Below are 26544 nucleotides of genomic sequence, written 5' to 3' on the forward strand. Positions count from 1 at the left end.
GAAAAAGCAGTAAGGTTTCTTGCGGATATGCACTTTTGGTCTCCTTTTGTTTCATCTACTTCACAACACAGCCTTTTACATGTGGGTCATATCTTGTGTATGCCTAACCCGTCTCCAGTTAACTCCAAAAGAAAGAATTTAGTATTAGTATTTAGTACGGGTGTGACTAGCAGCTCTACAAGCAGTGAGTAGGAGAAAAAAAGTTGCCCAAGTCAACTTATATAATGCAGACCAAAAAGTAGGAAACAATGTCTGACACTGCGTTTCCTCCTCTAAACTTCCTCCCAGGCAAACTTAGTTTCTTATTCTGAGATGATCAAATTATGTTCTTTTAGCCTTTCAAATTAATTCTTACTGCATTTAACCTTTTATTATTAAATCTGCATGCATGCATCTGCCGCATACCACCCGGAGCCCCCTCTCCAAAAAGATTGCACACAACCTTGTCACACCGAGTTTTGACCTGTCAGGGACACTGTAGGAACCTAAGCACCACTTATTACTGCAATATCCTTCCGCGGGGAAATATAGTCTGAAACAATTATCTTATTTTTAATGGTTATTGACGTGCATCGGCACATATATCATATTGTGAATACAATGCTGTGTGATTCAAACATTAAGTGAATCAAAAGAGACACCCCTGTCAACGAAAAATGTGCACTGGGTTCATCAGTGAAAAATAGTCCGGCTGCATAAAGGCAGTTGGCATCGCCATCAGCGATCTTTCCAGTCGCATGCTGAAGTTGGGAACGGATCATGTCTAGCGATTCTGCTGATTACAACAGGTAAGCGCTTACATTTCGGTCACTTTTTCAAGAACTACTCGACGTTTAGGTGTAATTAAGTGCGTTGCGCTACTCTGTACTTTGTATGTTGCCGAATTAGTTATTATAAATCTAGCTAGGCCACAGCCGTTGTCAGGGCGATCTGGTTGCTAACAAGTTAGCTTTGTGACGTTAGCTGCCAAGCTACACCGCAGTTCAAAAATGCTGTTGCAAGCAACTTGGATCAAATATGATTTAATTTTGTAGTTGCAAAACCAAAATGTTAACTGATATACGTTCTGTAAATAAGTACTGCTGTCGTGGCCTGTGATTGGTCCGGTCAGGAGAGCCGTACGGCAGCAGTCGCTCGGCCTAGTTGTGGGGCAGCAGCCCCCGCTGGCGGCGCAGGCCTGACTGTCCGACATGTTGGCTAACTGGGGGAGAAGCAGAGCTCCATGTTGAAACCTGCCCGATGCGTACAGATGTGATTTTATGGCTCATGGCATCACAATTAAACCACAGCGGGCGTGTGAGCCGGTTTGGAAACTTTTCGATGTTACATAACCCAGAATTTTCTGCGGGGCAGGTAGTTGAGCCCTACTCGTGGAATTTGACACGTGCGCCCTGCGCGGTAACGAGACACCCTGGGTGTGACCCGGACCACCGTGCCCGTGGACCCGCTCACTTAAATTCTGACGTAGCCTTTCCGTCTTAATCAATAAAGTTTACTCAAAAATTGATTTTTTTTTATTTGGGAGCGGCACATTAGTGTTGACAAGCCTGACAGTAGCTTTTATCATGGCAAGACACGTGGTGGGAATGAGTGCTAGCTCTACCGACCTGGGTCAAGTAATTTACCCTCAAGATCTCTCTTTACGTTGTCGTAGTCAGTTTATGATGATCCAAATCAAATTTTGACTTTTGTTTCTTCTTTAATAGCTCAAGAGATAGAGACCATGGGGGGCCAGATGGAATGGAGCCTGATGGTGTCATCGAGGTAAGTACAAGGTTTTTTTTTTTTTTCTTGGCACATAAAGTTGTTTTCGAATCCAGGTGCATAATTGTACTCAACAGCAATTCCTTCCTCTTATCTTATCCAGAGCAATTGGAACGAGATTACGGACAACTTTGATGATATGAACCTGAAGGAGACTCTTCTCAGGGGAATATATGCGTATGGTTTTGAAAAACCTTCTGCCATTCAACAGAGGGCGATCATCCCTTGCATCAAAGGTAGAAAAACTGAAGTGTACTTAGAAGCAGCTTAAAAAAATGTTTGAGTGAAATGATGCTTTACCATCTTTCGGGACTTACCCAATTATGGGGATACCTTTTTTTTCACTGATCACTCAATACTGTAAAATTGATTCACCTACATCAGAACATGACTGTCATATCCGACAGGTTCTGGCAGTCAAGCTTGACATGGTGTTGTCATATTTCATAGAGGCATACGTTGCTAACATTGTGTGTTTGAAAAGGAATGAGTCTTGTTTTTCCAAATATTAATATTTCTCCCCTTGCCATCAGGCTATGATGTCATTGCCCAAGCCCAGTCAGGCACCGGCAAGACGGCCACGTTTGCCATCTCTATCTTGCAGCAGCTGGACATAGAGCAGAAGGAGACTCAGGCTCTGGTGCTGGCTCCCACCAGAGAGCTGGCTCAGCAGGTATGCTGTTCCTGAGGTCACGGTAACCTCAGTGTCTCAGACCTAGGCAGCATATTGAGGACACTGATTCCAGTGCTAAGGTACCCTTTTTTTAAACTTGTCAAAATTCTGAAAATTTGAACGTATCCTCTTATGATTGGTGTAGTCTCTGTCCATGGCTGCATCGGTCTAAAAGGTGATCTGGCTCCAACGAATTTGTTGTGTTTGTGTTGCTGTGGAAAACTGGGTGATATGATGCCATACCATCTTTCGGGACTGACTCTAGACATGGAGAGTTCCTTTTTTGTTTCACTGATCACTTTCAACAGTTTTTCTACACTCTTTGAGTTTGCATTTTCTGTCCTGCTACCACATTACCTGAACAAGTGTTTTGGTTTGTGCTCTATCTCTCCTGATTAGATCCAGAAAGTAATTCTGGCTCTGGGAGACTACATGGGGGCAACCTGCCATGCCTGTATCGGAGGGACCAATCTCCGTAGTGAAATACAGAAGCTCCAGGCTGAGGCCCCTCACATAGTGGTGGGTACACCAGGACGTGTCTATGACATGCTCAACAGGAGACATCTGTGTAAGTATCACAGGTCCTGTTCATCAGGATTAAGTTTTATATAAACTAAATTTTGAATTCTAACCCCACTTTTTTGCATTAGCCCCAAAATGGATCAAGATGTTTGTTCTGGATGAAGCTGATGAGATGTTGAGCCGAGGGTTCAAAGACCAGATCTACGAGATCTTCCAGAAACTGAGCACAAACATTCAAGTAAGCATCTTCTGGATACAGACACAACACTGACAGTTCAGTAGTCAAGTATGATTCCCTTCTGCATTAACAGAAGTCTGCTATAATTGTGTAATTCAGATTTAATCTGTTTCATGCAATAATGCTAGCAGATTATTGCGCAGAAGGAGATTATTGTGCACTGCACTGGAAATGAGATGTGGTCGAACCTCTTTCTTAATGTTCATTGGCCTCGTTCTCAAGGTGCAATGCCACAATCGGCTCCCAGTTTGTTTTTAAGTTCACTAAATTTGGAACATCCAACCTCACCGCATAGTAACATGTCATTTTCTTCAGGTGGTCCTGCTGTCTGCCACCATGCCAACAGATGTGTTGGAGGTGACCAAGAAGTTCATGCGAGAGCCCATTCGCATCTTGGTGAAGAAAGAAGAGCTTACCCTTGAGGGTATCAAGCAGTTCTACATAAATGTAGAACGAGAGGTGGGTGTACTTATGGTAACATTTAATTCAGAAAGATTTGGCAAGCTTACAGTTCTATTCTCATTCTACAAATGTTTTAGACTTTGCTTCTCTTTAAAGCACCCTGCTAAAACTGCAGGAGCCAAGCCTCACAGGTTTAGCTCATGTGGCCATGTAAGCATGGGTACACCAGGGAAGGAGATAAAAGCACAGTATCGGAAATGAGGCTTGGAGGGACCTCTTTCTTAATGTCCAATGTCCTTTGTCTCAAGATCCTGTGTTACATTGTCAACTATTTAGCTTTTTTAATGGAATTAAAGTAGCTAAAGCCCACCCCTGTTGCATAATGTGTTGCAAGGTTTACTTTGTTCTGTTGACAGCACATGACTCTTTATTTTTATGGATGTCCCCAGGAGTGGAAGCTGGACACCCTGTGTGATCTGTATGAGACTCTCACCATCACCCAGGCTGTCATCTTCCTCAACACAAGGAGAAAAGTCGACTGGTTGACTGAGAAGATGCATGCTAGAGACTTCACAGTCTCTGCTCTCGTACGTTGTTCTAATTCTCTTAATGAGAACAAGGTAGCGTTAGTGCTGCACATCTTCTAACTTGATTTATTTTCTGTTCACAGCATGGTGATATGGACCAGAAGGAGCGTGACGTGATTATGAGAGAGTTTAGGTCTGGCTCAAGCAGAGTGCTGATCACAACTGATCTTCTGGTCAGTATGAGGTTTCATGTCGTGGGGTGGGTGTTGATGGGCACAAGTGATGTAGTTTAAACCCAAAATGTTCTTAATCCTGCAACAGTCCTCACATGACCAAGCAGTCTAAACTTTTGGGAGAGTAGGGCTCGTGCTCCACAATGGGTTCTTCATATAGGAATCTGTTACTTATTCACGGGCGACATTTACATGTGCACAATGTTCAAACCATCAGTCTGTTAGACTTGAATGTAATCGGCTCTTTATGTTTCTTCTCAGGCTCGTGGGATTGATGTGCAGCAGGTTTCCCTGGTCATTAACTATGACCTTCCTACAAACCGAGAGAACTACATTCATAGGTAAGAGTTGCACTACAGCAAATGTGCACCACCCCACCTTCTCCTGTGGGAGTCTAATGTCTTTGACCCTTTTTTCCAGAATTGGTCGCGGCGGCCGTTTTGGCAGAAAAGGAGTTGCTATCAACTTCGTCACTGAGGAAGACAAGAGGATTCTTCGGGACATCGAGACGTTTTACAATACAACTGTGGAGGAGATGCCTATGAATGTGGCTGACCTGATTTGAGCCCTGAGATTGTTTCTCCCTTTTTTTTTTATTTTAACGCAGTGATAGCGATCGTCCACTTGCATCGTGCTTATTATTCGAGGGGGAAAAACTTCTCAATGCTAAACCTTGGATCTGAATTTTGGTATGTGTTAAAAGCGAGGTGACTTCTATGGTGGTCCCTCTCGGACAGTTGTAGATTCTAACCTCGGCGGCCGGCTGGTTGGAGCTACAAAGCCATGGGGTCTGTAAACATTAAGGTCCTTATCAGGTATTTCTTTCCATGTTCAATTAAGATGCGTGTATTCGATGTTCTTCACCATTTAGTAACTTACTTGTGGACTAAAAGGTATAAGTGCTGTATAAAGTCTGCAAATTATGTTATGCTAACATATGTGCGATGTATCGTGGGCCTGCTTAATAGAGGCACTTGTCATGTTATACTGTAGATTCACTTGCTTTTTGTTATCTTTTGTGACTGTTATTTAAATGTATCATATATTTTTTTTTTATCCCACTTGCTTTATGAGAATTCCTCACTGGTTAGCCATGTTTTGCTGACATGTGGTTTTACCCTTACCAGAGTATATTGCTACCCACCCCAACTACTTTTCAGATTTCCTCCTACCCAGAATTGTATGAATGTCTTAATAAACCGAAAATTGCTGTAAGTAAACTTGCCTCCTCTGTTATCAAATACCGAGTCAACTAGAGCGAGTTTGTACTTGAGGATATTGTTTTCTGATGTCTCGATGGGGCACTAGGGGCCGAACCTAAAATTAACCAGCTGCCAGTGAAAACACTGCAGGATTTGGAAACCAGCACAATGCTAATGATGGCAGTGTTGATGCATGAGCTGGGCAGAGTCTATGAGCTGTGACCTAGCACCACCTTGTGGTAAGCCAACAGAAAGACCTGGAAATACTGAGCAAATGGGGAGGTGGCTTGACACCATACAGAGCTTGTATGCACACTTTTCCAAAACATCATCATTCATGGACATAAGACCTAAATGTAAGTAACGGGTTCATAAGCCTGTCTTTATCTTATCCATATGCAATTAGCATTGAGGAAATGATGTGTTCAATGAAAAGGAGGACAGTCTTTCGGTGCTGAATTTGATGAATGAATTATTTCATTTGAAAAATCTTACTCATTTAAACTCAATGGAAAATGTTTGTATATAGATATTGCATATCATTAGTCACTTAAGTGATGAGGGAATTCCTGTATTACTATTGAAAACCTAAATGACACTCTGTCAATCTTACATACGGCACTGAAGTGTGATAAAGACAGTATTACAGTTTTTCTCAATTGCTAAAACACTAAACCCTATTGTCTGAAACAAATTATCAGTTGCCTGAACCCACTGATTGAATCAGTCACTCTTTTTGCAAAACCATCAGCACTTTTCACCTGTTTAGACACAACTTACCAACACATTTTCATTGTGATGCACCTGTGTTGCATAATGCTGAGCACAGGTGGCAAAAGTCAAACACAACTAAAGCACAAGTTTCACTGGTTGAACACAACAACTCAAAATTGATAACACTTGTGGCTAATGATGTGAGGGAACATGTATAAACCAGTTGAGGATGAAGTCCTGTGGGCTGACCCAGTACAGAGAAATGATGCTGTGGCTGAGTTACTGTATGCACTCATTTGTATATTTTTGTACTTTATTTTTTACGTAGGCCTACTGTATACAAGTGCTAAATGCACAAGAGTTCTGTTTGTTTTTGTACTGTACAACTGCTACGTGTACAAATACACAGGATTTCTGTTTTTTGTACTTTTTTTTTTACAGTAGCCTACTATGTACAAGTGCTAAATGCACAGGTTTTTTGTTTTGCAAGAGCAGAAGATGAGAGACGACAGGGTGAAGGAAGAGAGGATGAGGGAGGGAGGGAGGGAGGGATGAACTGGGAAGAAAAAAGAAGAAGGAAGGAAAAGGGGATGAAATGGATGTGGGGAGGGAGGGAGAGAAGTGCTACAGTAAATGCACAGGTTTTTTGTTTTGCAACATGCATTTAGCCTACAGTGAACGATAAACATTTATTTCTACAGCTTCATGTGCTGAGCGTTGTGTTTTCTATTTTTCTATGTAGTGTTTAGTGGCTGCTCAGTAGTGTTTTTAATTTTGATTGACTCGGGGCACGATTTGACAACATAGTTCAGTTTTGGGCACAGATTGAACTGTTTTGAGGTGAAAGTTTGGTTTTGCAAGAAGAGTCTAAGGTTTTGTGAATGTAGCTTGAAAATTGGGGTTTGTGTTCACAGTTTAGAGAAAATGAGAGAAGCTTTCGAGAAATGTGTCTTAGCAATCGAGAAAAACTGTAAGTTAATGCCATAGTTGCCCTTGGTTTTTTTTTTAGGGAAAGAGGCTGTGCCGGCTTCTGACAGGACACGTTACATTTAAATTTAACTTCAACAAAAACGTGTTTCCAGACATGATCTTTTCTAGAAAAATGCAGTCCTCTATCCTGCAGGTTGCGGTATACTCAGAATTATCATCAGCCTAGGCAAAACATGCTCCGGCCTCATCTGCCTGCAGCTTGAATTTCATTCTTATCTTATGGCATGTTTGCTCTTGCAGTGCTGAGGAAATGGGTTATCAGATATCGTGAGAGCAAATCTCGAAAGAAAACCTGCATTGTTATGACTTTTGTGGGTTGCACACAGTTTGTGTCTGTAATGGATGAACATGTACACACATTTATGATTTTAGTCTTGTGGGTGCATTGCTGAAATGCCATCTCACGTCACCTTATGGCTGATATCGGTGAGTGGTATGTGGTGAAATAATATTTTCCAAACTCAGGACATTTCAAGTATTTCAACCTGCAAAGTGAGTCTTTTGTCAGGAGCAAATACCACATTTCCCCAGTTAGAGGTCTAGACCTCATGTCTGCGATGCTCCTGAGGGTAATGGATGTGCTGTATTGGAGACCAGAACACTTTGAATGCAGCATTTAGGGCTTTAACGATGTTGGTAGAGTAATAACATTTGGCAGGATCAAAGTTTCCTTGTCGCCAGTCTCTGTGGTAAGAAACCTGTCTCTAGGCTGTAGTTTTATTTTTACTTTACAGATGTGAGCGTTATTTCAATCTCCTAATCTAACAAGTGCATCTCTCCAAATGTCAAACTAATCCTTTAAATCAATGGAACCTATCTATTTTCATCTGAACCTTCGTGTTTTGCCAGATAAATTATACAAGCTTCTTATCTGAATTAGGAAATATGATACAACTTATTCCATGTCTGTTAAATGCCATTGACTACACAACATCAGGGAACTGATGTGTGTTTGCTGCTTGGCAACAGACTTGATGCACATAGTTAACAGGTTTCTGGCAAAGTATGACAAAGGTCTTTATTGCACTGAATAGCTTGGATGTCTGTGTAGTAATAAACAACAAACCTATATCAAATCTACCATTTGTAATAACTGAAGAAATTGTCTGCAAGAGACAAATTTCAGTGAGGTTATCAATCTCATGACAGCACTGGAAATATTCTGGTTTAGGCCCTAAAGTCATTTGCATTCAGGCAAAATTTCAGTCCTCGTGTGACTATATCTCTGTGCTGCTTTTGACACGGTTCATACAACTGGACAAACAGTTGGTTTAGATCCTATCTTCAGAACAGGAACTACTTTACACAGTCATCTGTTTTTTTTTGTATAATTCTCAAACAGACTGGCAAACAACTGGCCTGCTGGAGAGAATATGGAGACGTCTTCGCTGATCAGGCCCATGTCTTTTGGTCTTGCCCCTACATCCAGGTTTTCTGGAGGGAAGTGGCAAAAATCATTTCAAAGGTTCTGTGTTTCAGTATCAATGTATCATTCACAACTCTCTATCCTGGAAATATGCTGGATGGATTGAGTAAAACTGATATTTATCTTCTTAGGGTCTTGCTAGGTGCAAGTAAAATGTCCCTGCTACAGATACTTTTCTTAATATTGTAAAACAATTGCATGTCCTAGAGCAAATGACTTACTCAATCCGACTCCAAAAAGATCTGGTTGGAAAACGATGGCAAAAATGGCATGCCTATTTGGCCAATGAATGAGACCGTTTATGATGTGTCGTGTATGGTATTTTTTCTTTTGAATATAGGTACAGATCAGCCCCGGGGCCTTGAATTTGTGTAATTGTTCAGTGTTTTGTATTTATGTTCTGCCTTTTCAGTCTCTGTATTAAAATATGAAAATTATATGTAAATAAAGAGGAACAAAAAAGAAATAGGAGCTATTTTGTTTTGTTTGGGAACTACACAAACAAGTTAGCGTGGCATGTGGTGTACCTCAAGGTTCAATTCCGGGACATCTCATTATGTGTATCTGCACATTGATCTAATTAGTGCATGGATATTTGACTGTCTCCTTGAAAGTGAACACAAGAGTGAGTTGTCAGTCATCGGTGTGAGAGAAGGAAGTCAGCAACTTTCAGCAGCTTATTTCATTTCCTGTTTTCCGATGCCTAAAATTTATGTGAGAAATGTCAGGGTAAGATTTCATCTAGAGAATTCCAGTAGGTTAGATTATTTTTGTATTCTTTTCTCAGGCGCTCCCAAAAAAGCCTTTGCTGCTGCAGCTGAACATATTGCAGTTTGGCAGTTCTCAGCATCGTCTCTGTGCTGTTCAGCAGTGTCTCAAATAATGGACTAAAATATAACTTGTCTTCAAATCACCTAATGGTTTAATGGCTGAGTACGTCTCTGACTTAGACCACGGACCCTCTAGACGTCTTCACTCATCAGTGCAGTGCTGCTTCGTGTTCCTATAGGATTTAAACACACGAGGTAAAGCTTCTTTAACTTATTATAATAAACAGAGAGAGAGAGATACATTTCCAGAGGAACTTACTTTTAAAAGCCTGCTTAAGACCTCATTGTTGTTGTTTATAATTCATATGAATTTACACTTATTCAGTTTTTCCCTATGCTCTGTTCTTTTACATATGAAGCAGTTACCTCTGTGTATGTAGCCTAATATAAACCTGCCTTGCCATATTCTGCCAAACCAGACAAATTTTCACATCAGTAAATCCCATGTAATGTCTGTCATATCTGACCTTTAGTTACCTTGCTTTCATCAGGTTCTGAGGCCAGGAGCCAATCCTAATTCAAGGCTATGCGTTTAAGATACAGTTATATCTTGTCCATGGGGCTTAGCTGGCACACTGACCAGGAAAGTCTGCAGCTATATTTAGGAAACCAACTTTGTTAACACAGTCATTTTGCCAAACTGCCTCTTGGGAAGTGACTGAAGATGAGGTTCATGATCATCGATGAGTTTCTGATGATACTGAATACATGAATACGCATAGGCTGATTCACAGTCATGATGCACTTTAGTAAATCTAAAAATAACAAACTGCAGGGAAAAATTGGGCTAATCATTCCACATACTGTCCATGATGGTTTCCTCATTTAAATGGATATGACTGCATATTTATTATCTTAAAATCAACCCACAGGCAGTTTCACAGCCCCCACCCCAGTTTCTTCAGTTTTAGTTAACAGATGTTGGCATCTGGTTGTGTTTTAGGCCCGTTTAAATCCTTTGTGTGAATTATTCTCCTTTATGCGTTGCCATGGAAACGGGGCAGCTGTTTGGAGAACAGCTAATCCAGGCAACATCGCATTTCAGGGTGAGGTGCCATAAATAAACATATAGGACAATTCACAGTGAGTCGAGATGAAGTGAGTTGAGAGAACAGCATTTTGATTACTTTAAACGGGCAAACACTGACACGTTCACTCATGCACCAATATCCATTGTTTAATATTTAAAGACGGGTATTCAGCGAGATGAGATTTGGTAAAACATTTAGGATTCTCAATGAGGAAACCTGGTGGCTGCACCTGCAGAGGATATACAGCATGCTGCAGGGTCAGCCCACCACAAAGAAACACAAGAAGTCATTCAAAAAATGTTTTACTGAGATTAATACAGCAGATAAATAACTACATCATCACACACTTTAAGTGATGTGTGTGGAAATCTAAATTCTGCTTCGTGTATTAAAAAAATCTTACTGTAGCTCTGAAATGATAAGCTCTGTAGCTCTGCAATGACAAGCTAGGTATTTCCCCTGGCTCTGTTTTAATCAGTCACACAACTGAAAAATCAGCTCCAATTCTGTTTTTCTGTGGAGGTTTACTGTACTGATCTCACTGTCTGTTGAACACTGACCCAGGTTCAGCCTCAGCTATCACAGTTCGCAGTGTGTCAGACGCCTCTGCGGAACAGACACCGATGAATTTCTGGCTGATGCCAGGGTTATTCTTGTCTCCAAATATCACATGTCAGATGGAGAGTACGTCAAACTAAACCATAGTGAGCTCTATGCACGCTCAGCCGCAAGTCCATTCTTTCACATGTAAACAGGTGTTTGGGTCGTAGACTGTGGAGCACATTCAGGCAACATGTTTGCACTTCCACTCTAATGAGCCCCGTGTAGCAGCTACACTCACTCTACTGCTTAGCAAGCTGTTGCTATGGGGAGGAGGGGGGTCCGTAGTTGTGTGTGTGTGTGTGTGTTAGGACTATGCACTCCTGCACTGTGTGTATGTTTCAGTGGTTTACATTTGAAAGTGTGGTAAAGTCTCCCGCCAAAACTAGGTGTGAGTCTGTTACTTTACAGTTTCAGTGAGCACTCCACTTTAAGGTTTTTTACTTTGAAACAAATCATAGCGGTCATGTAACGCTCTATTTAACTTCAAGAAACACTTTTAATTGCAACTTTTACACAAAAATAGATTGATCATCACCTTTTAGAAATTGAATGACATTTTTTTCCGACAGACTGGGACTGATCATCAGCAAGAAAGTGAATATGAGTTTTCATTATTGTTTAAACTATTTCTTCAACTCTTCAAAACTACCCGTGAGTTCTTCTCCTTTGCCACGTGGGAACAAACTCGTTCAAACTCTTCGCAATAAGAGCAGAATAATAACCTTTTCTTTTCCACTCTACTGAGCATCACATTTTTTGTCTATAAAGACATGTGCTCTTAGCACAAATCGACATAACTGTGGGAGAGCTTTTTTGTACGTATTTCACAACATTTCATGCCCCGCATTTTTCCAATATTTTTGAGAATTTAATTCCACAACAAACTGCTTCATACATCTGGGCCATAATAGGTGATGTCGAGACAATTAAAAAATATACTAGAGTCAAGCTATCAGTGAAATCGTCAACTTTTCCAGCATTTGCAAATACTATAGATGTTTCCTGAGCTTGTGTTCCCTGGCCAACAAACTGACTGCCAGTCATAATGAAGTACTTTGACAATATTTGAAAACTAACAACAGTGTAGTAGATTTTATTTTATTTAAAAAAAAACTTTCCTCTCAAATGTAATCACAAAGAAAAAAAAAAAGAAACCTCTTGCCCACACCTTGATGCCCACCGTTACTGCACAGGAGATGTTACACGTCTACTCTACTTCACTGTGAGGAATCTTGCACTTCATGACACAGAGACATTTTTAGACTGACCACGTAATGGCCTGTTTTTTTCTCCTCTTTTTTCTTTTGCATTGACTCACATGACATCTGACCATTCACACTACTTCTTCTATAAGTCATCATTTTAGAAACTCAGACTTCCTTGCGTGGCCGTCAGTGGTTTACAAAAGCTTTTAAAAAGGCGCAATTAATCCACTCTTGTGGAGAATCGGTAAGAAATAGGCAAATGTGAGGCCTTGTGTTAAGGGAGGTCTGAGAACAGGTTTGGGTGCGTCACACTCTGCTGTCAGTTCAAAGTTTTACACCAAAAAGACTAGAGGTCATCAATGTCTTGGTGACCTCACAACAACAGTAGCCTAACAGGGATAATTTGTGTGATCTTTTTGCCTCTTGCAACACAGACCACATCCTCCGGTCTTGTGACAGACATGGGTGTCCAACTAAAAGGACTGAGGTAATATTCGCAGCAATGATCCTCTTTTCATCATGATCACAGTATGACATACTCTTTGTCTCGCTGTCACACACCGACACACCTCGATAATACTACAAAAAGGCTGCTTTGCAGGGGTACGTGTTGAAATAGTAAGGTTTACAAAGGAGAGCCACTTTCACGACGGTGCAGTACACCCTGCCCATGAATCCAGAGGTCCACTGTTTCACCTGCGGGTCCGTCGCTGCCTTCCACAGGTCATAGATATCCTCAACATGACCGTGTGAGGTCATCATCTGGTCATAGATGCACATGTGGTAGGGCGCTTTGCCCTCCCCTGCGAAATAGACATGCTCATGCGGGGTCACACCAATGGCATTGGCACAGATGCCCATGAACACGTCGTCGATGTAAATAGAGGCGTTCAAGGTCAGCGTGGCCTGGTAGACTTTGTCCGCTACGTCACTAGAGATGACGTACCCGGCCCCCGCCGTGTAGTCGGGGTACGACATCCACTGGTACATCTCAAAGGGCACGTAGTACTTGCTGTCCTTGCTGCGGATGGGCGGGGCCCCTCTGTGCACCCGGCCCACCCAGAAGTGCGTGGCGCCCCTGCTGCTCACGTCCTCCAGGTAGCCCACCAGGTTGGGCATGTGGACGAAGATGTCGTCGTCAGCGGTCATGAGGAAGCGGGCGTGAGCGCAGCGGCTGTGCATCCAGTGGAACTGCAGGATCAGCTTCAGGGTCAGGTTGTGAAAGGAGTCCAGGAAGTCCTGCTGGATCAGATCACCATGGAGACGGTCCTCCTCGACGAGCTGCTGCTGGAAGCCGTCCCCGCTCCTCTTGCTCCACGAGGGCTCGTCCTTCCTGGGACGAGGCGCTCCCAAGGCGAACACCACTTTGACGGTCACTCCCAGGGCGTTCTGGATGTAAGTCTCGTTACCCCAGGTCGATCTGATGGCGTTTCGCCTCTCAATGTTCTCTGGGGACGTCTTGACGAACAGGAGGAGGAGGACGTCCTTATTGGCACATTTATCCGGATGGTCCAACAGGTAGCGGAAGTTGCTGAAGCTCCTTGCCTGCTCTCGCGGGATGGTGAGGCTCTTGTTGATGTAGATAAAGCGGTTGACCAGGTAGCGGTAGGAGTAGGACTTGACGTGGCTGACTACGCTGTTGTCCAGCTGTTCCCAGCAGACCATCACCACCGACAGCACCAGGCAGGTGGTCATCAGCTGCACGCACTGGCATCGTCGCACTCGGCGGAATCTCAAAAACATCCTGGAATCTGGTCACCCCGTGGCAGTGGTCCCTCTCTGGCGGGCGACGGGGGCAAAGCAGCCGGTTGAGTCGGCGCGCGCGGAGAAGACGAGGAGACTGAGGTTGTGGAGGTTGAGAGTGTTGTTCCAGTGCCTCAGAGCAGCACGCGGTGGGTCTTCCATCCTAGGTGATCCACATTCAGCAAGAGGCACGGGCGGCGACGGGAGTCACCGGGTCTGCTGGGAAACATCCTCCATCGCAGCATCGTCGCTCACATGCTCACCGTCAGCCAGCACATGGAGGTTCATTGTTCACCCATGACACTGTCGTCTGAGAAGACAGAACACAGGTACCAAAGTGAGAATCTGTAGTGAAACTACTGCTTCGACAACAGGAAGCGCAAACATACCACATACTCTCAATACGCGTTGGCAACTTCTTCATTTGTGAGGCCAGGAGTGACCGCTCTTCTCTAAGGTGATTCTGTGTTACAGTTTTAAAAGCGTGTGTCTCTGTGTTTTATGTGGTCTCATGCGCAGTCTGTTCACTCAGTTGTATTTTAGAGCTGCACTAATGCCGAGACGCATTAGTGAAAGAGCAAGCACGCACTCAGACAAGCTGCAGCACAACCAAAACAACCGTTGACAAAAATCTATTCTTGTGGCTAGATCTGATCTTTGCATGTCGCAGCAGCAAAACACGCATTCACTGTTTCGGAGCACGAGCCGTCACGTTCGCTGAAAAGTCAAAAGTGAGTGGGTGGGGTGGTGGGGCTGGAGGGGAGGGAAGGGAGGGAGAGGGAGAGAGGGTGGGGGGGCACTGAATGCAAAAGCCTACACAGCAAATGTTGCAATACAAGCTCGTCCATAATGGAGGGGTTTAAGGTGCAGACCCACTGAAATCGCTGAGAGTCATGGAAAGCGTTCGGACACAATGGACAGCGTCAGAATAGCTCTGCGGCACAAAGCGTTACAAGAATAGCCCGCTTCCGCCCGGGCCTGGGCTGAAACCAGGGGGGGGATCATGATGGGCCCGGGGCCTGGGACTCCCACCGCACCCCGAGAGCTTTTTAAACATCATTGGACGGCCTACGCCTAATGGGGTCACTGGCTCATAAATGGCTTTTCTTTTATCTCTCCCTGATAATGAGAAACTCGGCCTCACCTCTGGTTCACGCCGGGCCCCTTCTGCTCTCACGCAGAAAACTCAGAGCTACACCTGATTCTTAGATATCTAGAGCACGTCCCACTTCACATCCTGCTTGTCATTCAAGATAAGTCAGTTAAATATTTTTATGCGTGTCAGCAGTTTGACAAAGGTTGAGACTTTTTTTTTCCAGGGTGGTACAGAGATAAAGGCTCATACCTGGAAGATTGACACACCTAATGATGATGCAAGTATTAGGCAGGGGGGCAAGCATGTAACAGGACAAGATAACTTATCACATCCTTAAAGGGTCAGTTCACCCAAATAAAACAAAAAAAGAAAGAAACACTCACTATTTGATATATTTTTAAAAAAAATCATAATAAATCATGCAGATAATTTGGATGGTCTACATCCATGTTCTGCTTGGTGTTGTATCCAGAGCTCACTGTTCATCTGGATGTAAATATAGTCTCCAGCAAACATTGTAAATGCTTTTCCCAATGAAAACTGTCAACAGTCAGTAACAAAGACATCAACTCCTCAATAACATTAGTTCAGCTGTTTGTTTATGTCTTTAATGTTGTTTGTTTTTTAACAACAAGTTCCACTCACCTATGTTTCGTTGGATTGGAGGCAGAAATAAAACCAACACTATCTGTTTGTGTTTTAGAAATGTGACTGGGCTGTCACGTCCGGCCTCATAACACCAACACACAGACACGCAATTCCCTTATAATATATCTATATGGACACGCCTAAACACACTAAATCTATTGTGGTGGTGAAAAAAACACACATAGAGGATCACACTGGAAACAGATCATCTTGGTTGCTCAGGAGGGAAAAAAAACAATACATACAATAACCTTTGTTTGGCAGGAGATAACGTCCATAGAGACACTGGCTTACGTTACAGATCCATGGTGTCATCTGCCAACAATGTGGCTGTGACTTTACCTAGAACAAGTTGTCCATGAGAGTGAACAAACCTGCTACTCTGTCTCTCTCTTCTATAGTTTTGCAATTTCTTTTTCTCAGTGACTCTCTAGCATTTGTGTGGTCTTGTAATGGCCGCAGTGCAGACTGGTTACTTTTTGCTGGTTGTGTGTTTGTGCTCCTATTTACTGAAGGAGTTGTCACGTAAACAGGTTGTGCGAACTACTTTTCTGTCCCAATTCAGCCCCAGAGCCGACCGACGCCGGAGTATAAATACAAGTGTTGAGCCTCTCTCCTCTGACTAAGCTGCATCTAAAACAAGCGCCCCGTGAAAGTTAACCACCCCACTGACATATTTCCAAAGTCACCATTTTTATAAATAGATTAAAAATACACACAGAGAGACACACACACACACACACACACACACACAGTTGGGTGTCGGGAAAGGGGGGGGGGTCGATCACTGATCACTCACCGGTAAAATGAAGGATCACAGACAGCGGTGTTGAAGTTGTAGTGGACTCTTTCTCCAGATGACGGGAGGTGAAACTTCTGTCAAACGCAGCGATCGATCCTCACTTCAACAAAGTCTCATCCCCCCGTGGTGCAGGAGTGTGTGTCTGCCTGAGTGAGGCTTTTACCTGTGAACGTGTGGGAGAGAGAGAGAGAGAGAGAGAGAGAGAGAGAGAGAGAGAGAGAGAGAGAGTGTGTGTGTGTGTGTGTGTGTAGTGAGTGTCTGTCTCTGGTCCTCCCTCCGCCGTCGGTGTGTGTGTCTATGTGTGCGCGCGTGCGTGCGTGCGTGTGTATATATTCTAAATTGCTCGTTAATGAGTCAGTTGCCTTGGCTCCTCACCCCTCCTCCTCCTCCTCCTCCTCCTCTGTAGGAGTGGTCTCTAGAGGTGCACTGACTAACATCACGTGCTAATTCGGTTCTCATTGACTTAGTTAATTCAGTTTTGATTGTGGAGCAAAAAAAAAAAAAAAAAAAGTCAAAAATCATAATTTAGTCTCCTGTAGGACAGTGGTTCTCAACTGGTGGGTCGGGACCCAAAAGTGGGTCGTGGACCCGTTCTGGATGGGTCGCAGACAGCTGGTCCAAAAAGTAAATAATATTTAATGCACATCTGATGTTGGACATGTCTTTTATTTTGAAAAATAACTTATTTTGAAAGGCACGAGACACGTGAACACATGCAGTTGTAATGGTCCTCAGTTTCTTATTATTTGCTCCATTTGCTCTGAATGCAAAGATGTCAGTTTCTTATTAATGTGGCCTGAATGCAGTGAATCTTGTTTTGTTTTGTGGGTCTTTATTTTGTGCAATTTGATATTTATTCACTTTTGTGAACATGCTCTGAATGCAGAGATGCATTAGAAGTCAAATATATCGTTTTGTTGGTCTCCATTTTGTGCAGTTTGATATTTTTTTATTCACTTCCGTACATGCAGTTGTCATGGTAACTCCTCAGTTTCATTCATGTGCTCTGAAATGCACTTTGCTCAATAAAGAGCAAAATGAGTTTTTAAAGGCTTTAAAAAAATAATAATCTTGGTTTGAATTCTATAAAAGTGGGTCGTGACTTAATGACCATGGGAAAATATGGAGCCCAGAGTGAAACTAGTTGAGAACCCCTGCTGTAGGAGAAATTTCTCTCGGACAGAGAGCAGTGCTGCTTCACAACAAAGACAAAAACAGTACAAGAGAAAAGCAGCAGGGAAGTACTAAAAACATACAGTAAAATCATTAAAGTGCAATATGCCTCAGAAAGTACTAGTGGCAGATGTGTGGACACGCAAACATTCATACATATCATCACACAAGCTGCTGATATGTATGAATGTTTGCGTGTCCACACATCTGCCACTAGTACTTTCTGAGCAGATCTAATAAACTGAATGATCAGATCACTCCCCTCACTGGATTATCAACATGAATCCTATACGGTCAGTGGGATGGACATAACCTACACAGTAGCATGCAATTTGTATGGGTCATCTACAGAATATTGAAATGTTTACCTTTATATTGGAAGTTTTTACCTTTATATTGGGTTTCATATATAATTTGTATGCTTGTAATGGAAACTAACATTAGGCTACATTATTACATTTGCCAATCATTAGAAAAAACAAAAAAAAACATCGTGCTTCAACCCTCCAAAAGTAAATGGGTGCTGAATCCTCAAAACAAAAGTCCCCATATATAATCTCTTCAGAGGCTTTCCTTGTTTTGTAGTTGGAGGAAAACAAACAGTGGAAATGTAGCTACTCTGTCTTTAATGCCTGTGATTGAGTGTTATACTTTTTTTTTCATAATCATTTAAACAATGACAAGCTTTATAGGAGCTGAGGTCAGTCCCTAACTGGCCCACTGGGAATCCCAAAGGGGTTGCCCATCAGTGATATCTATGTACTTTAAACCTCACCTATAAAAGCAACTGCACAAATAACAAAGCAAAAGGTGGTATGGTATGGTTCTCCAAAGGCCAAATGTTTCTCTCCTTTTTAATTGTGTTAATTTATGTAGAAAATGGTGCATGTGATGCAAAGTTATGCCTTCAGTTATGCCCCGGCCGTTGACTCTGGGTGACCAGAGTTAATTTTGTGTGCAAGATAAGACATTTGAATATCTCTGACATGTTTTTGTTGCACGGAAGCAAATACACACAAAGCTTCCTTTGTAAAACTTTAACTACTTTGAATGTAGTGGTTTTTATGTTGGAGTATCCTTTCTATCTGTCAGGTAACACCACATCCTTTATTTCAGTAAATACAGAGGGGTGATAAAAGAAAAAAGGTCAGGTGTTAAGATGTGCCAGTTTTGGAGGAGTGAATGTGATTCTTCCAAAAGATCATTGGCCATTTTTAGTGTTTTACAAGTGACACATTCTCCCATGTGATTCACATCATTTTCTTGCTCATCAAACCACTCACTGACATTTCATGGCCTGAGAATGTGAGAGGTGTCATTATGTATCTATGTAATTTCAGTTCTTTTTCCATTTCGTCACCCGATGAATAACCAGTCTAAAGAGAGTTCACTGTATGTTTATTTTGTTCACAGTAGGAGGATTTATCGGTGCTCTAATTTCCTTTTAATTTCTGAGCAGGTCTGTAGGAGAAGGCTTTGAGAAAGAGTTTGTGTATATGTACTGTAATACCTTTAAAGGGATAGTTCACCCAAAATTCTAATTTCACTCATTATCTACTCACCCTCATGTCGACTAAGGGCTGGGAGAAGTTTCAGAGTCCTCCATGGCTTCTCTGAGTTACAGCGGGGCTCCGTGCAGCACTGCATGTCCATATGACGGTTGCGAATGGACCCCACTTTTCTTCGTCCAAAAAGACACACCAAAAAACCATCCAAATACCTCCATAGTGCTCGTCTGTAATGTCCCTCTTGTATTGAAGCCCCAACATGAGAAATTGTCCCGAAAAAAATTAAATAAGCATATATTTTAAGCTTGTTTGCAGCGGAAGCTCCTCTTCCTGGTCCGTCCAAATCTCGTGAGATTTGCGCCGGCGTCAGTGCGATTACTGACGCCACATTACAGACGAGCTATGTGGAAGTATTTGGATGTTTTTTTGGTGTGTCTTTTTGGACGAAGAAAAGTGGTATCCATTTGCAACCGTCATATGGACATGCAGTGCTGCACGGAGCCCCGCTGTAACCAAGGGGGCAGTTGTTGGTCTGAGAAGTGAAGTCACTTCCGCGTTCAAAAAACTGCAATCCCCTTGGCTTCCTCTGGGGGCTGGTGTCAGAAAGCAGCATTCTCCATAGACCCCCATGTTAAAATCACCGACTTTACATCCTCAATAAACATGTTAAAAGCCTGGTGTCAGAACGTTTTCTGGTCTCAATCGATAGTTTCTACCCCCGCACACACTCTGAGGGGGGTGAATTTTTTTTTAACTCTACCGTTTTACTGTTATTAGGTTAAAATTCTGGCCAATTAGGGTGCAGAAACGTTGAATGACAGGTCCGAGCAGCTCCGTGGACAGCTGCTTCGAGGCCAGTGGGCGGGTTCTCGGCCGGCCAATCCAACATGGCGCTGTTCACGCCGCCATATTTGAGTCACAAAAACGACTCCCCAAAACCAATGGGTGATGTCACGGGTCCATTCTTTTTACGGTTTATGGCTGTAACTCCGAGAAGGCACGGAGAAACTTCACCCAGCCCTTAGTCGACATGAGGGTGAGTAGATTTGAGTGAAATTTGAATTTTGGGTGAACTATCCCTTTAATGCCATTTGCACTGTCACTGTGAGCATGTTAGTTTGGTAACATTAGCCTTTAGCTCAGAAGCTGACATAGCAGCAGATTCATCATGTTTTTACATCCGTTTTAGGTCGGTTTTGTATTTTCTGCTAACCTGCTGCGCACCGACCAAAACACTTCATGGGTGAGGCTCAAAAACAACTCTAAGTCTAACAAAAAGTGCGTTCCTGTGTGACATATTTGCTTCTGCCAGTCGATGTGTTGCTGGTCTTTGTTGCATGTTTTGCATTTTGGCACATGGCTCACTGTGTGGTTTTTTGGTTATATATATAGAACCAAACTACAGAGAGAACTAGAGCTAGTTCACGACAGCAAATTGAAAAGGCAGATATTTACCTGCACTCTCATTTCATGCCATAATGAGCCTATGGATTTGTTTGTGAATTCATGTAGGAACGTTAAGTAGCTGAAGGTGCGTGAATGCACACAAAAAACACACCAAAATAAACACAATAAATGTGATCATACTGGAAAATATTTATGTATTTGTCTTGTTTTTATTACCCTAAAAATGTTGCTTCTTAGTCAAGGTTCAAGGTTCATTTATTGTCATTTTGTCTAAACATGCTTTCACAATGAAATGCGTTACTCAGGTCCGAGTAGCACAATCAAGCAACAGTAAAAACAAATGAATGAAAGACAACATGAAATCCACAGCAGCATCAGCACCAGCAGAGGCACATAGTTATTCTAACAGCAGGTTACTCCCCACTAAAAATTGACAGTCACAGAGGTAATTAGTTCGGTAAGAAAATGAACATGGGATTCATCTCCACATATTTTCATACTTACAGCATGGACTGTAAGGAAACAAGCAGCCTCAAACCTATCAGATGTCATTTTTAATAAAGTAGCTGCTCAGAAATTCACCCCAGAGTTGCACTCTGCTGAGAGTGGGTGGTGGTCTAAAAATGTACCGGATGACCTGATTAGGAAAAAAAAAATGTTTGTCAGGAGGTCACAGATGTAGAGTACAGTACAGACAGTCAGGTTCTACTATGCACATGACTAATGCATCATGGGATTTTCTTTTTCTCAGAGAAAGTGTAAAAAAAGAGGTATGCATGAACCTACATGTGCACTGACTAACTAAAAAAAAAAAAACAGATGTGTCAGAACTTGCTTCCAGGAGATGATTCCTGTCCTTTGCATAAATGAGGGGAATCTCAGACCTGCTCCGTAAAAATATTTGCATGTCCATATGTTCTCAACTCCAATTGTACAGAAAGTGACAGGAGAAAACATACACAAGGGTCTTTCTTCTTTAAAAATGCATTCTTAAGTTCATCTGTAGATAACATGAGTCAAATCAATGGGTCATTTTCTATGGTTACCATGTTTTATGTATGAAATTCCCTGTTTATGCTTCCATCAACCATGGACCATGGCCAGCATGGGAGGGAGGAATGATTACAGAAGTTAGTGACACAAATGGATCTATTTAGATTATCAGTTGTAACACCTCAATATCACACTGACTGTATCCAGGCAGCACAACTCCATACAAAGTAAGTGGAATCTGATTAAGCACAAGCACAAGATTGATGCGAATGTGGCAAGGTGAAGAGGGCCCGGGCGGGGATTGAACCCACACCTCCCGGGTAAGAGTCATGCGCGCTTGCCAGTCACCCAAAGGGACATCCCCTTGGCCAAGTAGCCAGGGCACATGATCAATTGGAGGCATAGTGACAGGACCACCACTGTCACACAAGTTATTGGCTGATAAGGTTTGAACTAAAAAGTTGTACCGATGCTAATGGTTTCTGCATTTGCGTCATAAACATGTACAAACAGGGCAAAAATGGAAATAAGGGGAGAATAAACATGCAAACATGGACGTGGTTCAAGTGTTCATCGTCAGAAGTGGCGTCAAGTCACTATTTTTTTTTTTTTTTTAATACATTTTTTGGCTTTTTTGCCTATATTTGATAGCACAGTGAGATAGACAGGAAAGGGGGAGGCAGAGAGAGGGGGAATGACATGCAGGAAAGGACTCGAACCGGGGATGCCTGCGTTGAGGACTGTAGCCTCTACATGGGGCGGCCGCTCTAACCACTGCGCCACGCACCGCCCCAAGTCACTATTTTTGATCTTGGAAACTTGCTTCACCACTCTGAGTATAGATTAATTATAGGTGACACACTCTACACACCTACACTCAGGTACAGGGCACTATAATTGTCTTCAACTGTCTGATGTATCAGGAAACGTAGCCTGGCATTCAATAGAACAGATCAGGCGGTTGATGAGGACTATACTGTACCTGAGTGTAGGTGTGGAGAGTCTGTGACCTATAATAGTTAATGTGATCTACTCAGAGTGGTGCAGCAGGTCTGTTCCCACTGAGGTTACATGCACTCAGGTACAGTGGGTATAGATGTCCAAATCCACCAGTGACGACCCTCAGTTAAGTTATAACTTCAGCAGTGGTTATTTTTCTGGACAGCATATTGATTGATTGCAAGAGATAGATAATTTATTCTATTGGGGAGTTTTATATTCAATAAATTTGCTTGATTCTCACAATTGAATTCAGAAAAAAAGTGTCCTTTTCTTTTTTCAAATTCAAAGAAACAGGAAATATTGAGAGACGCAGGATAAATTTGTTTATATAAACATCATTACTAGCTTCTGACTTGACTTGGGTGCGAAGACTTGAGACTTACTAGTGACTCAAAAAACAGTGACTTGAATCCACCTCTGCTGTCAAGTCTTTCCATATCAAAAGGATCAAGTGCAAGGTAAGTCATGAGTTATTGGTGCTCAAGTCAAAGTTGAGTCCAACTCTTTCTTGATTTTCTCAAGTCAAGTCTGAAGTTGTCAAGTTGTCCAAGTTGAGTCCAAATCATGTGACTCAAGTGCACACCTCTGTCCGTTGTTAGCTGCAGGACTTTTTGAAGGGCAATTCAAGCTACCGTGATAGATTGTTTATGTTGCGTGATTATAAAGTGTTTCGGATTCAAATATTTTATTTCAGGTATTTAAACCCTCAACAAGTAGCAGTCAAAGCATTAATCAGTTATATACTAATTATGATACAAAGGCTCAGACGTCCTTCTTCAAATGAACATCCTTTTTTTCGAGAAACCTGGTTGAATATCACACGCTTTCTAAATATAGGCCTACGATGTAGCTGCAATGAAGAACTGAAACCAGAAACAGACAGTTAACAATTAAGTCATTAGAAATACTAGTCTTGTGTTAAATAGGCTGTAGTCATATATATTGTTGAAAAAGGCACGGTATAGGCACATATGACCGACTTGAACTCAAAGATACAGAGTAAGCCTAGCCTGGAGTTTTTCTTTTTTTTTGTAATCTGTGCACTGTCCCCTTCACTACTTCATGAAAAACTTATGCTAGCATGCTTTGTAAGTTGGAAGCACACATGCGTTTTTGTGTCAACATATATTACACTGTTTTCTCTCGGTAGCCAACAACAGCAGCAGCAGTAAAAAGGCTAAGAGAGAAACCTGAGATGAAGCAGGAAACGGACTCTGTATAATTTCCCCCCTAAGTGCTTGATAATTGAAATGACATTCAAAAGGCTAAAAGCATGTTTAACCTGATGCACTTCCTCTGCAGTTTCCAGTATAATGTGGTTTCCTGTCCTACATCATTCTAACTGTCGTTTACAGCTCAAACAATTCTTTGCCACAATAGCGCCAACATGCTCGCTGCAATTCAATGTGTGATGTGTTTGATGAAGCCTCTTGGATGAGAGGTGAAACGTCTTCCTAGACAAATAACCAAGTCCAGTTGCTTTCGATTTAAATTTCCTTGAGATAACTATGGCCTGGACAAATGAGAATATTCACAGGCTTATTGCAATGTGTTTTATTTTTCATGTCCAAGGTACAGTATCTACCATGAGTTGACTAAATCTAAATTCAGCCATCATCAGTGGAGCTAGGAAACTATGAGTCACCATGGCAACAATTAAAGAGCAGTCATGGTTCAGACTAATGCATTTTACTGTGTGTGGTCGACTCACTGGAAGACTTGAATTCCCTTAATGGGTGATTGAATGCTGGACTCCTATTGTATGTTGCATTAAAAATGTATGTGTTTTTATTGTGCTGTAACCCGATATGGACAAAGTGTTGTGTGGTGGCATCACTTTATAGTGCTGTAGCCATATTGTCCAACCAAGTAATAACGATTATATTTATTCATGTGACTGTGAGTTTTAGACTTTCAAGTCACGCTCAACAATTCCTACTTCAAAGCTCATAAACTCCCCTCGCTGAACTTTATGAGGATCACCTCACCAACTCTGGGTGGGGCCTCCCCTTGTTCTCAAAACAGCAACAAGCTGTTTGAAATGTATCTTTAACTTCTGCAGATCTGTCAGCTGCACATCCATGCGGCTAATTCCCTGTTCTGCCCCATCAGGGAGGTTTCTACTGGATTTACTGGGAACACTCTGAGGAACACCGACCTCACTGTCAAGTTCATGAGAGCAGCTTGAGATGACTTTCGCTCTGCGTTACGGCGCATTATCCTGCTGGAAGTGCCCATTAGAGGGCGGTAAATCGTAGGCATGAAGCGATGCACGTGGTCAGAGGTAACACTCAGACAGGCTGTGACATTCAAACTGGGATTGATTTAAGAGCGTGTAAGAGTGTTTCACATGTCTCGAGGGTCTCGTGATGGTTTGCTCTCCAACCCAGCGGGTACCTCAGGTGACGATGTCTCAGGTGTGTGTGCAGCATCAGTCGTGCTGCCGTGTGCTGGTTTCAGGGGAAGATCTGACTGATTTTATCACCGAACCACTAGGATCAGATTTCACTGAGAACAGTTGCTGTATGTTGTTCCCAGTACTTTTTCACCGTCACCCCCTCCTTTTTTTTCATCAGGTTCCTCAGAGTGGTGGGGTTGAGCTCAGACGATGTCCTTTTTGTGCTCCACAAACTTGTTCGGGGGAGAAGTCTGTCACATTGTCTGTCATCTGCTCAGTGCATCAGCCTCTTCACTCTCTCCCTTTCCCAATAAACCATGACACTCAGACTATGAGTTGGGAGGACTGGACGTCTGTGACAGGTGTACAGCTAGTCTTTCCCGTGAGAGTAGCAGAGTGCCTACCCTCAGTTTTGGTATGTCTGACACTGGGAGGGCCTTCAGTGGTTCAGCAAGATGTTTGCTCATTTAGAGAATGTCACGCAGTCATACCACCAACGCCAATCTGCGTACAGAGATTTTTTAAATTCCAAAGATCCTCCATTGATCTTTTCAAGCACAGACTTCCAGCCACTCTTCAGGATTTCTGTTTTACTGTGTGTACACTGTCCAAACTACACAAACAACACTGTATGTGTTGTATATAACATATACTGTACTACTTTTAATTCATTTTTAAATACTTTTTCTTAAAGGGACAACGAGGAGTTTTGGAAAGTGTCTCCTCCGCGTGCATGGTGAAATTCTTGGACCGGCACAAGACACAAAACATCGAGACGATCAGATATCGTCGTAGTTCCGACCATAAACAGCGATTCAGCGACCGTTATTCCCATGACCCACCAGGCAGCGTCCGCGAAACCGAAAGTAGGAAATGCTGGGTGAGCCAATCACTAATAATAATAATAACAAAATAACGATAAAGACAAAATGATATATTTATCGAAAATGGGCCCATTAACAAGTGTGGGTAACATAGATTCATTCACATTAATATGAGACTTTTTTATAACCAAATACAAACTCCTTGTTGTCCCTTTAAGTTTTTACTCACATGGTTTCTATTTTATTCTCTTCTTATTTTTCTGTTTGCGCTGTATGTTAATGCTTGCTGTTGAAACACAGTCATTTCCCAGCCTGAGATCAATACAGTAGATCTTAATCTCAACGTCTGCAGTTCCACTGTAATGTTCTTGCTTCATTTCTTACTCAGTCAACAATGGTGTTGCTCAGTGCTCTAAGATTTTCATCTGTTTTTCTAGATTTTTATCAGATCCCTCTCTCCCTCTCTGCATTTGCCTCGAAAACAACTTGATGACTTTGATGAGGGAAACCAAGAAATCCCATTAGCCCCTGTAGTGTAGCTCTGAGCAGCTCACGGCTCTGCTCCACCGTTCTAAAAATAGCTTGCACCG

At 42.4% G+C, this 26544-nt stretch overlaps 2 protein-coding genes across 2 annotated transcripts; one reads left to right on the top strand and one right to left on the bottom strand.

The window, feature by feature from the left end:
* The first annotated feature begins 711 nt into the window (after positions 1-711).
* Positions 712-5573, top strand: eif4a2 (eukaryotic translation initiation factor 4A2). Its single transcript, XM_083991871.1, has 11 exons — positions 712-788; positions 1707-1764; positions 1868-2000; positions 2298-2437; positions 2837-3005; positions 3088-3197; positions 3513-3656; positions 4049-4186; positions 4270-4359; positions 4621-4700; positions 4780-5573. Exons 1-11 carry the CDS (start codon positions 760-762, stop codon positions 4922-4924), a joined length of 1236 nt encoding a protein of 411 aa, XP_083847997.1. The 5' UTR covers positions 712-759; the 3' UTR covers positions 4925-5573.
* Positions 5574-11974: 6401 nt separating this feature from the next.
* Positions 11975-16764, bottom strand: b3gnt5b (UDP-GlcNAc:betaGal beta-1,3-N-acetylglucosaminyltransferase 5b). Its single transcript, XM_083990920.1, has 2 exons — positions 16647-16764; positions 11975-14413 (listed from the first exon to the last, which is right to left on the bottom strand). Exon 2 carries the CDS (start codon positions 14101-14103, stop codon positions 12940-12942), a length of 1164 nt encoding a protein of 387 aa, XP_083847046.1. The 5' UTR covers positions 14104-14413; positions 16647-16764; the 3' UTR covers positions 11975-12939.
* Positions 16765-26544: the final 9780 nt, after the last annotated feature.

The sequence above is a fragment of the Trachurus trachurus genome, assembly GCF_905171665.1.
Source record: "Trachurus trachurus genome assembly, chromosome: 17".
Taxonomy (NCBI): Eukaryota; Metazoa; Chordata; class Actinopteri; order Carangiformes; family Carangidae; genus Trachurus; species Trachurus trachurus.